Source organism: Ctenopharyngodon idella, chromosome 2, assembly GCF_019924925.1.
Source record: "Ctenopharyngodon idella isolate HZGC_01 chromosome 2, HZGC01, whole genome shotgun sequence".
Taxonomy (NCBI): Eukaryota; Metazoa; Chordata; class Actinopteri; order Cypriniformes; family Xenocyprididae; genus Ctenopharyngodon; species Ctenopharyngodon idella.
Window position 1 is genome coordinate 42,506,842 of NC_067221.1, and position 15,688 is coordinate 42,522,529.

At 42.9% G+C, this 15,688-nt stretch overlaps 2 protein-coding genes across 8 annotated transcripts in view; both read left to right on the forward strand.

Annotated features, from left to right (window-relative positions):
* Nucleotides 1-2,916: 2,916 nt before the first annotated feature.
* On the forward strand, nucleotides 2,917-5,891 carry fem1a (fem-1 homolog a). The gene has a single exon (XM_051863952.1). The coding sequence runs from the start codon at nucleotides 3,157-3,159 to the stop codon at nucleotides 5,011-5,013; it is 1,857 nt and encodes a 618-aa protein (XP_051719912.1). The 5' UTR covers nucleotides 2,917-3,156; the 3' UTR covers nucleotides 5,014-5,891.
* Nucleotides 5,892-9,660: 3,769 nt separating this feature from the next.
* The window catches only part of ptprsb (protein tyrosine phosphatase receptor type Sb), a 73,320-nt gene continuing 67,292 nt past the window's right edge, over nucleotides 9,661-15,688 (forward strand). For 6 of the 7 annotated variants that reach the window (XM_051863755.1, XM_051863782.1, XM_051863764.1 and 3 more), the window contains exon 1: nucleotides 9,663-9,843. The gene's annotated coding sequence lies outside the window, so the exon portion shown is untranslated. Of the gene's footprint in view, nucleotides 9,844-15,688 lie in introns of all 7 variants that reach the window. The other variant, XM_051863808.1, reaches the window with a different exon arrangement.

The window sequence follows — 15,688 nt, forward strand, 5'->3', positions numbered from 1 at the left end:
GCGAGTGTTTGTGCACCGAGCGGCCGGACACGAGCGCGGCGGGGCGGCGTGAGCGAGCAGCTGCTGAAGGGCGTTTCATCGGTTCACGAGTCAGTTTATCCGACATGTTATCACTGCCAGGATTTATTTCTTATTAGGAGGATCATTAGGCTGCTGATAGGGATGAAACCTCTATCACTAAAAATAAAGGTGCTTTTTGGGCATTTTTGGTTCTGTGTTGAACCTTTAACATTCAAAGGGTTCTTCATAGTGGAAAAAGATTCTTTAGATTATTAAAATGTTCTTCACACTAATAAAAAATGGTTATTTTAAGAACTGATCCAAGAAGATCTTAATTTCTGAGAGTGTAAGTGTTAAAGTTGTGTGTGTGTGTGTGTGTGTGTGTGTGTGTGTGTGTGTGAGCTACAGACATGAATGATTCCTCAGATCTGACGCTCCACTCCACCTGTTGGACGAGGAACAGTCCCACTGAAGGAGGAAGCCGAGTCTCATACTCACAGTAAACAGACACCTAGCAACCAGACACAATGTCCTAGAAAGAATCCAGCCACTCTCCACCTAGCAACACCCTGGCAACCAACCACGACATGCTGGTATTGAGGTGGTGAGTTTTGCATCTTCAGGTAATGTACAAACAGTCTATTTTACATTTGTTTAGCATTAATGTGAAGATGTTTGATGAGCAACACTTCAGTTTCCGGCTTTAATAGAAAAGAAGAACCTTAGAAAACTGAGGGCAGTTTAATGGACTCAAATGAAGGGACAGATCAGAGTCTGATGGTACGGTCAATTAAAATCTTTGAGTGATTTGATATGTGAGAAGCATGAGAGTGACCGGAGCACATCTGTGTCATTATTATACACACGTATTTAGCATTTGTAAAATGCCATTGACCGATCCTGATGAAGTGTAACGGTCTGCAGGAGTAAAGCAGCATCAGCGTCTGTCAGCATCATCTCTCCCTCCCCCACAATCCCCTGCTGTCCGTCTCCTGCTGCTGCTTCTGTTGCGTAGAAACCGTCTCCGTAAATCCAGATAATGCTGTTCATACGGAGAGACACACCAGCCTCGTCATGACACGTTCAGTGGACCAAACCAAGCATTCACACGTCGAGGGAATGTCTGGAAAATTAGCAGGATTATTTTTCTTCCCATCTACTGACAGACTCTTTATCTGCATTCAGAGACACGAAGATTAACATTTACAGTAAGAACACACAGTACTGAAACTGATGTTGAACATAGATAATGTGAAGTAAATGTAGCAATGAAGGGGGGAAATAAAAAGGAACAAGGTATAAAAACAGAAAATATGTATGTTGTACAACAAGAACCAATGAAATTAACCCACTGCACTCATTCGTTCTGTCTTCATGTTATTTATACAAAAATGTAAACATAATCATTTATAATTTTGACTCATCCCTTTTCTTAAAAATGATTTAAATGCTGAAATGTGAGTTTTATCATTTTATAAAACTATTCGCTGTGTCCCAAATCGAAAACTTACAGGCGAAAAACAGTACACCAAAAGAGTATGTCTGAATGCATATTATTCAAAAAACAGGTGAAAAGGTCCCCAGATGACCTGTAAGTGTGCATCTGATGGACACTTTACTTTAAAACCAAAGCAAAAGAATAGTAATTCTTATTAATAGTAATAATAAAGATCAAAAGGGGAAAATGTGGTCAGTTTAGGTTGTTCAGTGGAAACACAATATCAGCTCTAATCTACACCTACACACACACACACACACACACACACACACACACACACACACACACACACACACTCTGTGTTAATGGCATACAGATGCAGAGATCATATCTCAGTGTAGATGTTCTTCTGTCCTGTATCAGCGGGAACGTCCGTCCTGCACTGCTGTGTGGAAGACTAGTGATTTTGTTGTGAAACTGAAGAAAAGAGCAACAACAAAACCCAGTCTGCCTCTCAGCACAGGACACATCAGCACACCTGACACACCTGGAGGCTGTTTTAGACGTTGATTTGAAAATGTTTCTGTGAGCTAACTTAATATTTATTGAGTTATTTTATACTTAATATTCAGTAACATTATTGATCTGACACTATTGGATGAGAACTGAGCTGGTGATGACATCACTGCTTTTAGAGCTGAAATAAACTCAATTTACAGTGACTGAAACAAACTGAATCAACACTGAACTGATTTGAATAATGTCTGTTTATGATTGTTAAAGCTGCTTTACTGCTGAATTGAATTCTGTTTGCATCATTTCTGTTATTTTCCTGTTTCTAAAGCTGCTTTGGAACAATCTGTACTGTATAAAGTGCTGTAGAAATAAAGGTGACTTGACTATTAAACAATAGAAGTGTTTGTGTAGAGAATCATAAAATGCTTCATTGTCAGTATAATGTATCATCATGAAAACATCTCTGATTCATGACTTGAACATGAAAACCTGTTTGTCACTTCACTTTACACGGTTGTACAATCTTTATGATAAACGAAATAAAAGAATAGTAAACATTAATTTAAATATATTTTGTACATTTACCATGTCTCAAACCAGAACAAACAAACACGGAATAACTCCAGGGAGCACTTTATTCAGTTTTGTTGTGTGTGACACTAAATTCCACACAATCATATCTCTAAAACATTAGGATATTTAAAATGTCTTTTTTGGTACAGCATAAGAACAGTGACTTCATACATGCCAGACGAGTTGTTCATACATTCCGTGTTTACATCAGCTGACTGAGTTTCAACAGATGAATGATAGGGAATGTAGTTCCGTGAGGCGCAACGACACCGGCTGATCTGAACAAGCGCTTGTTAATGGACTACATTCCCCACAAGTCTTCGCGCAACCAGTTTGCCGGTCGACGTATTGGCGTTCGTGACGGGTGACAGGTGCTGTTGTAGTTCTTTGCGCGGCTCACGCTGTGCACTGACGGCGCGTGCGGACTACGATACCCATCATTCCGAGCGGCAGTGGTAAACAGAGCTGTCAAACAACATCATCGACGCCATTTCGACAACAGCCTTAAAATGGCAGTAAAATGCAGCGCGAGGATCGCTCCTCATTAAATAAGAAGCGACGCTCGCTTCCTATGCTCGCGAATTTAAACGCGCTTTAACGGACATTTGAAGACGTCACGCGCCGAGAAGATGGATATCAGCACGGCGGTGTTTAACGCGGCGAGAGACGGAAAACTGAAACTCATCCAGAAGTTGCTGAGCAACAAAAGTCCGGAGGAGCTGGAGGCGCTGGCGGAGGAGAAGACGCAGGGCGGCACGCCGCTGCTCATCGCGTCTCGGTACGGACACCAGGAGGTTGTGGACTACCTGCTGGAGCACTGCAAGGCCAACGTGGAGCTCGGGGGCTCCGTGAACTTTGACGGTGAGACGATCGAAGGCGCTCCGCCGCTGTGGGCGGCCTCCGCCGCGGGCCACCTGCCGGTAGTGAAGACGCTCCTGAAGCACGGCGCCTCCGTCAACAACACCACTCTGACCAACTCCACGCCGCTGCGCGCCGCCTGCTTCGACGGCCACCTGGAGATCGTCCGCTACCTGGTGGAGCATCGCGCTGACATGGAGGTGGCCAATCGGCACGGACACACCTGTCTGATGATCTCTTGTTACAAGGGCCACAAAGAGATCGCCAAGTTCCTGCTGGAGCGAGGGGCCGACGTCAACCGCAAGAGCGTGAAGGGCAACACGGCTCTGCATGACTGCGCTGAATCCGGGAGCCTGGAGATCATGAAGATGCTGCTGAAGTGTGAGGCGCGCATGGAGCGGGACGGCTACGGGATGACGCCGCTGCTGGCCGCCAGCGTCACCGGCCACACCAACATCGTGGAGTACCTGGTGCACCAGCCCCGCGCCAGCCGAGAGGAGCGGATCGATGCGCTAGAGCTGCTGGGAGCCACGTTTGTGGACAAGAAGCGCGATCTGCTGGGCGCCATGCGCTACTGGAGGAGAGCGATGGAGCTGCGGCAGGCGGGTGAGAAGGCGGGCGGATTCCTAGCCAAACCGCCTCCGGGGCCGCCGGTGCCGGCGTACGACTGCGCCCGCGAAGTGTCCACGGCCGAGGAGCTGGAGGCGCTAATCACCGACCCGGACGAGATGCGCATGCAGGCACTGCTGGTGAGGGAGCGCATCCTCGGACCGTCGCACCCTGACACCTCCTACTACATCCGCTACCGCGGCGCCGTCTACGCCGACTCGGGCAACTTCCAGCGCTGCATCAGCCTGTGGAAGTACGCGCTGGACATGCAGCAGAGCAACCTGGACCCGCTCAGCCCCATGACGGCCAGCAGCTTCCTCTCCTTCGCCGAGCTCTTCTCCTTCGTGTTGCAGGACCGCGCCAAGGGCACCCTGTGCACCCGCGTCACCTTCCAGGACCTGATGGGCGTTCTGGGCAAGAGCGTGCGGGAGGTTGAGCGTGCCGTGGCGCAGCGCGACAGCCCTCCGGAGGCGCCGCAGTTCACCAAAGCGCTGTCCATCATCCTGCACCTGGTCTTCCTGCTGGAGAAGCTGGACTGCGCTCCGGAGCAGGAGCACCACAAGCGGCAGACAGTCTATCGGCTGCTGAAGCTGAACCCGCGGGCCCGGAGCGGCTACACGCCGCTGCACATGGCCGTGGACAAGGACACCACGTCGGTGGGCCGCTACCCGGTGGGCCGCTTCCCGTCGCTGGCCGTGGCCAACCTGCTGCTGGAGTGCGGGGCCGACGTGGACTCCCGCGACTGCGAGAACAATACGCCGCTGCACGTGGCCGCCGCCAACGGCTGCCCCGAGATCATGGCGGCGCTGATCCGGGCCGGCGCTCACTTCGACGCCACCAACGCCCAGCGCAAGACGGCCTACGAGCTGCTGGACGAGCAGAGCAGCGGGCGACACGCGCTGCAGCCGCTCAACTACGTCACGCTGCAGTGTCTGGCGGCCCGAGCCATCGAGAAACACAGACTTCCCTACAAAGGGCTCATCTCAGAGGAAATGGAGGCGTTCATCGAGCTGCACTGACCTCACACGTGACCTCCAGCCAGAATCCAAGCAATAATCCCAGAACTCGTGGTGTGAGCGCTCACCTGACTCCTGGGACGGACCGCGGACACGAGCCCTGATCTCTCCTTTGTGTGCAGGAAGTGAACGTTTCGCCTCTTTGTGTTGGTTGCTGTTCTTTGATTGACAGGGCTTAATCACACATGACAAACTGCTTATCGATCGCATGCAGAGCAGTGATGTGTCCGATGCAAGTTGAAATGCAAAAGCAAAACTTTTTCTATCAGACTCTGTAGTTTCACTGTCATAACATGCTTTAGTTCTTCCCGTCGATGATCCTGATCCTGAAGGACTTTGAAGCCCATGGTGCCAAATACTAGCCTTACATGATCATCTTTTCTAATGTGTGTGATTTTAATGTGTTTTTATTGAGCGACTGGAAGAGTTTCCTTTCATTTGGGGAGTGACTGTAATATATAGAACTTGGCACTTTATCCACCCTACATGAGAACAGCTATTTTTGAATCGCTGATGTTACATTGATATCTATGCAGTTTATTATTGGAGGTGCGTTTGGAGTGACAGATCTGGCTGTTTTTGTGTTTTTTCTCTGCAGGCTTATGTGAAAAGCTTCATATGCGTTGCAGTCTTATACTAATTGCCTTTAAGTTTATTTCTTCTTGGTAAGACTTCGTATGGCTGAGGTGATTTTTTTTTTTTTTTGCCGTCTGTCATTGTAAATGCCACCCGAATGAAAGCACTTTGAAAATGTTAACACTTTGTTTAACCTCTTAAACCAGAGACTTCAGAAACTACAACTGATTTGGTTAATTTAAGACAATTTACTACAAGACAAAAAAGTGTGTGGAGATGCCTGAATAAAACTCAAGTGTCCCATCCGTCCGTCTGTCTGTCTGTCTGTCTGTCTGTCTGAGTAAAGACTGACCGACGCGGATCTGAAGTCCATCTGTGTGAAGAGACGTAACCCATGCTGTGTGTCTGGACTTGTCTTTCCAGGTCGGGATGATCGCAGACGTCAGAAGTGCATCGTCGAACCGCTTTCCAGTGGTTATGAAGGTTTTCCTTTTGACAACTTCATATTTTAACATGCCCTCTTTAAATAGCTCAAGTGTTTCTGATGTCTTGATTAGTGTCCGCTGCTGTCAGATCAAGTTTCCTCTTTTAATATGAGCGCACGTCGCTTTAGATCCTGTGATTTTCATGTTACGCTGACTTACATTTCTACAGTTCATGTTATTATTTCAGTTTGTCTCATGAAAACGTTTTCAGGTCACATTTCACCCCTAAACCAAGAAACCGTGTAAAGAAAATTAAATTTAAGTAGTGTTAGGGTCTTATTTCAGTTTTAGTTCATTTTTAGGTTTTATTTATTTCCAGTTCAACTTATTCCAAGTTATTGTCAATGCAACATTTCTCATTTTCATTTAGTTCAAGTTTTTCAATTAATTTATTTTTATTTTTTTTAAATGAACAGAAATGTTTTTATCAGTTTTAGTTAATGATGATAACTCTGAATTTAAGAATTGAATCATTCATCGCTGAATCATATCTCAGAAGCTACAGGAAAAGAGAAATCAGAAAAATAAAATGTTCTTTCAATTGTAAATTGCATTTGTAAATTATAATTCTAAGTATGCATCGTACTGTTAGTGCTTTTAATTTATTCTAATTTTAATGTGTATCTTTGTGTCTGAACAGGCGTTTTTCATCACTCATTACAGGACAAAAGCTTCATTTTCTTTATGCAAAATGACTAATTTTGTCCAAGTTTGAACATTTTGAAATATTGATTCTGGGGTGAAATATGACATTTCTTTCTCAGGTGCAGATTTTAAAGCTGAAAACGTGAGCAACAAAGGTAAGTAGTGTTTTATTTAGCTGTCTGTTGCAGAAATGTCGTCGTTCAGGTGTTAAAGGCTCGTTTTCTCTCGTCTGACGTTTCTATTCTGCTCTGATTGCTGATAGAATTGTGTCAAATTCACACACAGCGTTTCAATCTTCTCTGCCATTTTGACATGTGGCCCAGTTTAGTTCTGTTAATTTAAAATCTCTAACATTTATGTGCAGAAATATGTTAAATCTGAGATTTTTTTACATTATTTGAAGGTAATAATATCTTGTTTTATTTCCCATCAGCCCTCTCTCGAGCTGCCGTGCAGGTCTTGTTTGTGGAAGGCAGGTCATGTATACAACAGAAACTCGATCTGGCAGGCCGAGCCGATATAAATAGTGTGTCATGAACATCTGTGCGCTCCTGAGGACCGCCGTGTGTCTCCGTGACTATTTTAGGCGAATCCTTCAGAGGTCTCGGTCAGTCTTTACATCCACATTCACACTGGATCATTCCATCAGCTCACAGAAACTGATGTTAATGGCTTCATTACATGTCGTGTTACCTGGCCTGTTTTTATAGATGTGTGACTGTAAACAACCGTAACAGATGCTGAACGACAGAAGGGGTCAAATATTGAAATATGATGTAAGGTTACAAGTTAAATATGATGTAAAGAACTGAATGTGAGATGTGTGGCTGTAGCATATGGAGCATTTAAACCCTTCACACTTTTATTCTGCTGCATTGAATTTAGTTTATCTTTGTTGAAACAGATCATACAAACTTTGATGTGTGAAAACAACATGTTTTTACAAAATGGTGAAACTGTTTAAAACTATTATTATTAAACGATTGTTAACCGCACAAACAAAAACAGTCATTCATGTACACATTCAGTCGTTCTGTGTGATTCCTCATCTGATTTCTCTTCATTCTCCGCTGCAGAACAAACTCTGATCCGGACGGATCACATTACAGTCTTTGGATCAAAGGTTGGATGTTCTTCATGCTGTAAAAATGATTTTTTCCAAGTTGTAAATAAAACAAAGATTATTGGAGTGTGTTTTACATTTACGGTCTTTGTACTTCAAATGTTCATGTTTAATTCAGTGTTATTGTGATTTACTGGCAGTTTCTAAGTGAAATTTGCTTCAAAGTAAATCCTGCATCAGTTCTCAGCGACACTGAGCTGCGTTTATCTCACTGAAGCGCTGGTGTGAGCTGCGGACCAGCTGGTTAGTGAGGGTTAGATGTGATGAGGGTTTGTTGTAAACAGTCTTTCTACACTTGAAAATATATTTATGTCTAAATTTAAGATTTATGTGTTTGAATTGCATATCAAATTTCCATGCTTATTTATCAGTCATAAATGAAACGGGTCAGATTTCTGTAAAATTATTGATAAACTGAATGTGTTTTAAGTGCACGATAACCAGGCTTATGAATTTATCTTTAATAAATCCAATTAGTTTCAATCACACACATTTTAACTGATTGAATATTGCTTGTTTCACAGCTAGACATATTTCATTTTATCAAGTTTAATTGTTTTCACAATGAGCAGATTTATGCTGATTGTAAGCAATATGAATAGATGCATTTTGAAAATGTGATTATTTAAAATCAAATGCAAATAGTTATGCTAACTGTGAAACAAACTATTCAATTAATAAAAATATATGACATTGAAACAAGTTGGATTTATTATTAAACCTGGTTATTGTGAATTTAATGCACATTCAGTTTATTAGTACTAATACAGAAGTCTTACCTGTTTTATTTATGTATGACTGACGAAAATGTATCGCATTAGTTTGTGTTAAAACTGTATTATCCAAATGTATGGAACTGTTGTATGCAACTGAAATGAATAAATCTTAAACTAGTGTAGATGCTGATCTCGATCCTGCCCCTCCAGCTGCCCTCAGATCAGATAATAACACAATAGACCCTTTATGACATCAGATGCGCTCGCCACTCACGGCTCGAGTGACGTCACGCGCGTCGCGGCCAGCAGAGGGCGCGCGCCTGCAGGAGCAGCAGCGGATCTATTGTTTGATTCTGATCCGACAGAAAAAAATCAAGCGAATATTTGTGTTCTTTTGAAATCATCTCCCTTCTCAATGCTCTAATCCAGTGTCAGAAATCAACTTTATTATTATTACGACCTGACATTTGCCCCTGGAACTGGTTTTTAGTTGTTCTAGGACGTATTTTCTAATGACACACATTATAGAATAGAATAGAATAGAATAGAACGTTTTAAACAGATTTAACTGTTATTTAACATTATTTAACCCCATGTTTAAATATATGGGTCATTTTATGTCGCTTTGTCACAAATCGTGCTTTTGTAAATCATAATTATGACAGCCTAAAAAGATGAAATTATGACATACTAAATTGAAATTAGGGCTTAAAAAGTCAATCATAACATAAAGCCATACTTCCGACTTTTTAATCTCATAATTATGATTTAGTATGTCGTAATTTCGACTTTTTTGTCATAATTACTTTTTACCAAAGCATGATTTTTTCTTATGTGGCGGAAATGCGCTTCCAGGTTTGAGGTTTATGATGGATTCACAGCAGCAGCTGATTATGGGAGAAATGTAACGCGTTATTTTCATTATGCTTCTTCAGGAGATGATCAGCACACAAGTCTCCGAGCAACTAAATAATCTCGCGCTGAGACGCTCCATTGTTTCTGGAGGAGTCGTGAACGCGCTTTCCGTCACGTCATCCCTGAGAGGAGGGAGCGCGCACCAGGGTGCGAAGAGGAGGATGAGGAGAGGGAGAGGAGGAGGAGGAGGAGGAGGAGGAGGGTACCAAGGAGGAGAGGCTGCTGCCTGCGAGCATCGATGACATCAACGAGCACAAGAATCTCCGGAGGCTTCTGGAAATGGAGGCGCGCGAGTGAGAGATCCGTGTTTCTGCCTTTTAACGGAATATGATGCTCGAGTCTCCCGAACCTCTTCAACGGCACCGTCACGCAGGTAAACGGCGCGTTTTGGCCTGTGCGTGAGAGTCAATCGCATGGCAGTATTAGCTGAATGAAAGATAAAGGAATATGCGAGGCGTCCGTGTGTGTGTGTGTGTGTGTGTGTGTGTGTGTGTGCTCAGATTACACCTCCGAAAAACACCCGGAAACACCCGAGGATCAACCTGCTTTACCTGGTTAACCTGGCGGTTAGTCTGTGGTTAAGGCGCGGGTGTTACTGTATATAAAAGGCGCGAGATGTTCGGAATTTTGTTTATTAAAGTGAATAGATTATTTATTGGAGTATTTCTCTGGATCTTGTTCGTGTCGATCCACACGCTTTTGCGCCTTTGTTCCGATTTCGCTCAAGATCTCTTTCTCTCCTGATTCACATCTGAAACATTGAGTGGAAAAGCCGTAAATCGTGTCGGAAGGCGGATAATTGTAGTGAGATCTGTGTTTTCTGGGCGTTGTGTGAATCTGTGTTAGTGAAAATGGCAGATAAGAGTGAAATATGAAGGAAAATTACTGAGCAGTTTCTCTGGGACTCCAGCTAACAAAGCCCGTGTGCGCGCATAGAAATTATGATTCTACACATATTACACGATTCTGATTAAAATGTGGAGAACCAAAGGGTTTATTATTGCTTGGTTGATACATAAAATATATAGCACAAATAAAATATTACCAGCACAAAGAATATCATTTCTGCTATTGTTAAAGCGCACTAACACACAGACAGAAGCTGCTGTTGAAGTCAGTTTTAATGAGCTGTTGTAAAAATCATCAAATTGAACTGTACATTTTTTTGTGTGTTATCATTTGCTGAAGAAAAAACAGCACAATAATGCGTGAGTGGTTGCTAGGGTGTTGCTAAGGTGTAGTTCTGAGTGTTTTTCGTAGTGATAAAAACATTCATAATTCAGAACAGTATTGTGTTTGTAGAGATGTCGGCTTGACTCTGATTCTGTGCTGGTCACACTCATCTACAGCATCAGCATTTCTCATAATGATCTCAGCTGTTTCTGAAAATCCTGCCAGATTCTCTCAATGGTATAAAACGTTGTGTACCAACTTCCTGTTCATGTCATTTCAAGCAGCACCAGGATTTAATATGCCTTTGTTCTGTATTAAACCTCTAAGTCTGAGAGATGAAACTCTCAAACAGGGTTTATCTGCAGTTTATTAGCTGAGCTGTTTCTAACGTGTGCTGAAGAATATCAAAATAATTATTTTTCATTGGCTTTATCAAGAGAATAGATGTTCAGTGTCTGTTTTCAAATAGATATCGTTTCAGAAACACTGAAAGTGCTGTTACTTTACTGAGTGATCAGACTTACGGTTTTCACATAGTGGACGATAAAACAGCTAAAAAAATCCCACAGACCCACATCGAATATCTTGGGGGTGGACTGTAAGAAACCTAGCAACTGCATCACAACATGCTAAAACCACTCAGAGCACCTTAGCAACACCCTGACAACCAGCACCTTAGCAACACCGTGACAACCACTCAGAGCACCTTAGCAACACCATTACAACCACTCATAACACCTTAGCAATACCCTGACAACCACTCAGAGCACCTTAGCTCATAACACCTTAGCAACACCCTGAGAACCACTCATTACACCTTAGCAACACCCTGACAACCGCTCAGAGCACCTTAGCAACACCCTGACAACCACTCAGAGCACCTTAGCTCATAACACCTTAGCAACACCCTGAGAACCACTCATTACACCTTAGCAACAACCTGACAACCACTCAGAGCACCTTAGCAACACCCTGACAACCGCTCAGAGCACCTTAGTAACACCCTGATAACCACTCAGAGCACCTTAGCTCGTAACACCTTAGCAACACCCTGAGAACTGCTCATTACACCTTAGCAACACCCTGACCACCACTTAGAGCACCTTAGCAACACCCTGACAACCACTCAGAGCACCTTAGCAACACCCTGACAACTGCCCAGAGCACCTTAGCAACACCCTGACAACCGCTCAGAGCACCTTAGCAACACCCTGACAACCGCTCAGAACACCTTAGCATTGTGCTGTTTTTTCTTCAGAAAATGGAAAAAAGGCTTAATATTTCATACACAATATTGTGATAGATATTGAAGTTTTTTTTGCAGCACAGCTTTGTTTTTATCAACAGCTCATTAGAGAGCAGCTGTGAGTACAGAATACATGCAATGGTGCGGTTTAATAACAGAAGAAATGATATTGTTTGTGCTCATATCACTGTATTAAACCTCAATCATCATCCTCCTGTAATCTCTCCTGTTCAGTCAGCCGCACTGATGGTTGTAATTCTCCTGGTCCACAGCTCATGTTTTTATCTTCTGCTGCAACATTTCAGTGGTTATATGATGAGTCCGGCCATATTTTACTTCATTCTAATGCTCAGATGTGCAGGCGGTGTTTAATTTCTCTGATTTAAGATGCTCTGCTTTGTTTTGTGTGTGTGTGCAGGCTTTAGTGAAGGCTTGTTAAGTAGGTTACATCTCTCGCCTGCGGAGGTTAGTATCTCTCAGGCTGATAACACAACCTGACTGTCCTGCTAACATGTTCTGTGCTTGAGCGGTGAGACAGGTTAGTGGTGAGACAGGTAAGCATTGAGACAGGTTAACAGTGAAAGAGGTTAGTTCCCCTATTTAGTTTCGTTAGACTTTCCAAATAATTTGAACACAAATGCATTTTCTTGAATATTTTGCACTGTTAGGGCCTCCATCGTTCTGGATTGACAGTCGATCTGAAGACTGTCTCACGTTCCTCTCCCTCAGTGCTGTGATTTGTGATTGCTTTCCTGATCCGCAGGACGTGTAGATGGCGTCCGCTGTCCAGCATTGATTCGGCTTTCTGATGAGTCTGGAGCGATTTGACTGACAGCAGTGAGAGATTGTAGGAGAGATGTTGAGAAGATGGCCGACTCTGCCGTGGACAGAGAAAGGCACTCGAGTGCTGAGCGTGTTATTTCAGACCGTCTCACAGACAAACACTTCTGAATGCATTTGGGAATACAAGGTAGAATCCGTGTGCCGAAGCGTCTGTAATGGCAGTGATGGCTCAGGTTTCTCTCCTGGCTGTGAAATTGGGTTATTTGCTGTTTTTTACTGGATCTTGCTAACGTGTAACCTTGAGAGCATTTTATGCAAAAGACTGAAGGAAAGACAGATGGTATATGATCGTATCGGCACGGCCCTGACCATGTAAACGCTCTCGTTGACATATTAAGCTTTCAGTCCAGAAGGAACTTGTAGATGATCTAAGGAAATGTACTGGCCGTAAATGTTTTTAATGCACTTAAGTAGCTGTTTTTTCCTTGTACATTAGTGACCAACAGCGCAGGTCATTGAGTTCAATTCAAGTTTGTATAAAGCTTTTCATGATACCTAATGTTTCAGAGTTGGTTGAACAAATGCTTGTTTCAGTGTTACAATTTAAGAATTATTCTGTCTTCAGTCCGAGATCAGAGTAACGTCCATGTGACAGTGATACATGCTATAATATAGTGAGTCACTCGAGAGGTTTCTTTAATAAATGCTTTGATTCGAATCGCTCACATCGAATCAAGTCACGTCAGCTTTATTTCTACAGCATTTATAGATTCAATAGAGTCGCTTTACAGAAGACAATAGAGTCGTCATTCAGATCAATTCAGTTCAGTTTTGTCATCTGATAGTGTCAGTGCAGTCAGATCAATAATATTACTGAATTTTAAGTGTCCTATAAACACATCACTCACATCTGACCGTGTGTTATATAATAAACACTGGTTTTACTCACATTCAGCCCTTGATGAGTGTTAATTTAGAAGCTGTTCTGGTTTGAACAAGTTTGGCTGTGAAACGCTGAATCTCTGTGACTCTGTTGATTTCTGTGACCGTATCTATCCGTGTGGGTCAGTTGTGTCCAGTTTGTGTTTGACTCGATGAAATGTCTGATTAATGTATACCAGCGCCCATATGCTGCTGTGTTGACCTCTGACCTCAACAGATTGGACTCCTGTAGGGTCGCCATCATGAAGTCGAGTAACAGTGAATGGAGGAGAGCAGATGTCCTGTCGCTCTGTTCCTCATTTGCTCTTTAATATTGATCTTTTGGCCTTGAAATTTACAGGCTTCATTCACAAGAGCAGGAAACATCAATCGATGGAGTCAATAACGCGTCACTCAGTGTCGTCCGATGATCCGAGAGAGAGACCTCAGGATAAAGACCTCCAGGCTTCACCTTTATTTCACAATATACAGCGTTTCAAAGAAGCTTTTGAAAAAAATCATGTTTCAGTGTTATAATCACGAAGTGTGTGTGTTCATGTTCATATGGCACTAATAACAGCTCTAAGATGAAGCACATGTCATGTGGTTGGTGTTTTTAGTTAAACAGATGAAATGATGCTATCGTTCCACGCGTTATTAAGGCAGTGATTTCAGCTTGTGATTACAGTATGAGGATAATATTTGGCCGAACTGTTATAAGGGTTGAAATCATATTTTGGCACAAGGAATCTCAGCACGTTCAGACTGTCTTATGAATGATTTTTTAATCCTAAATGTGATTTGTGCGTATAACCGTTCCTGTAATTCCATCTGTGTCTCGCTGCACAACCTGATACTCGACTAAAATCACCGTCTTACGGTAATGTGCAGCTATTTAATCCTGCATTTCTGCTGTAATTATGACCGCGCTGCTCGTTTTCAAATATTCTATTAGTGTTGAAATATTAAATTAATTAAACATGACTCGTTTTGTGTTTGTAGAAGATTAGTTATTGAGGCGGGGATAGAAATATGAAAATAAGGAAAACAGGAAAATGACAGAATCAATGATGCAAGCTTCATCAAATATGAGACTTGATTAATTGTAAGTCATCCTGTGGTCCGCTGGAAGTCTGAGACCTTTGTCCTGGTGTTCAGTGTTGCTGAAGCTTGTTTCTATCTGTCGTCTGCTGTTTAAGTAGTCAGATAAACTACAGGCTACTAACAAACAGAAGCTCTGGCTATTTTCTAATTCCTTTTAGTTCGAAAGTCACTGTGATCAGCTGAAGAGCCCTCAAGACGTGTCAAATTAGTCCTTGTTCACCGCTGATGTATTTTTAATGTTTCATTCTGCAGGAACTAAAGATATAAGTGCCACTGTGGCCGGAGTGATTTATTAAAGATAAAATAGTCCAGGACAGAAAATCAGCCGTAGATTGTGGTGGCAGATCAGCGTCTGATTTATTTAAAACGTCTGCGACGGAGCGACGCTCACATGCACTCAAACACTGAACTTTAACACGCTAAATTGGTGTAACTGAAAGATCTGCTTTACAGCTGTTTGCTCTGAGAGTTATGATTCAGAAGCAATTTCTCCAAATTGGCCTGAGTTCAACACACACACTCTCTCTCTCTCTCACACACACACACAGTATCGCTGTATCACCCCAGACAGGCTGACTGAACACACGTGTGCTGTTACTGCAGGACGCTGTGAAACATCAGCCAATCAGATTTGAGCTTGATCTTGAGTGTGTCGGTCTGTGTGTCGGTTCAGACGTGTGCTGACAGGTGCAGGTGTTGTGATGGATGTCAGTCAGTCTGTAGGTCAGTCTGAGATCAGACGAGCTCGTTACCGGCCGCTGATTAACACAAGATGAATGAGACGGCTGGAGAAGCGTGACGCAGAGGCAGAAACTCATGAACTCGAAAATTCACTCGAAATATGATGTGCAACAACATCCAACTAAATTCATACTGCGTTTTGAACCTGAATGACTTTCTTACTTCTTTGGAAGATTATTTTCTTCCTCAGTATTTCTGTCTTGCCAATGGAAAAATAAACCTAAAGGATTAGTTCACTTCAGGATGAAAA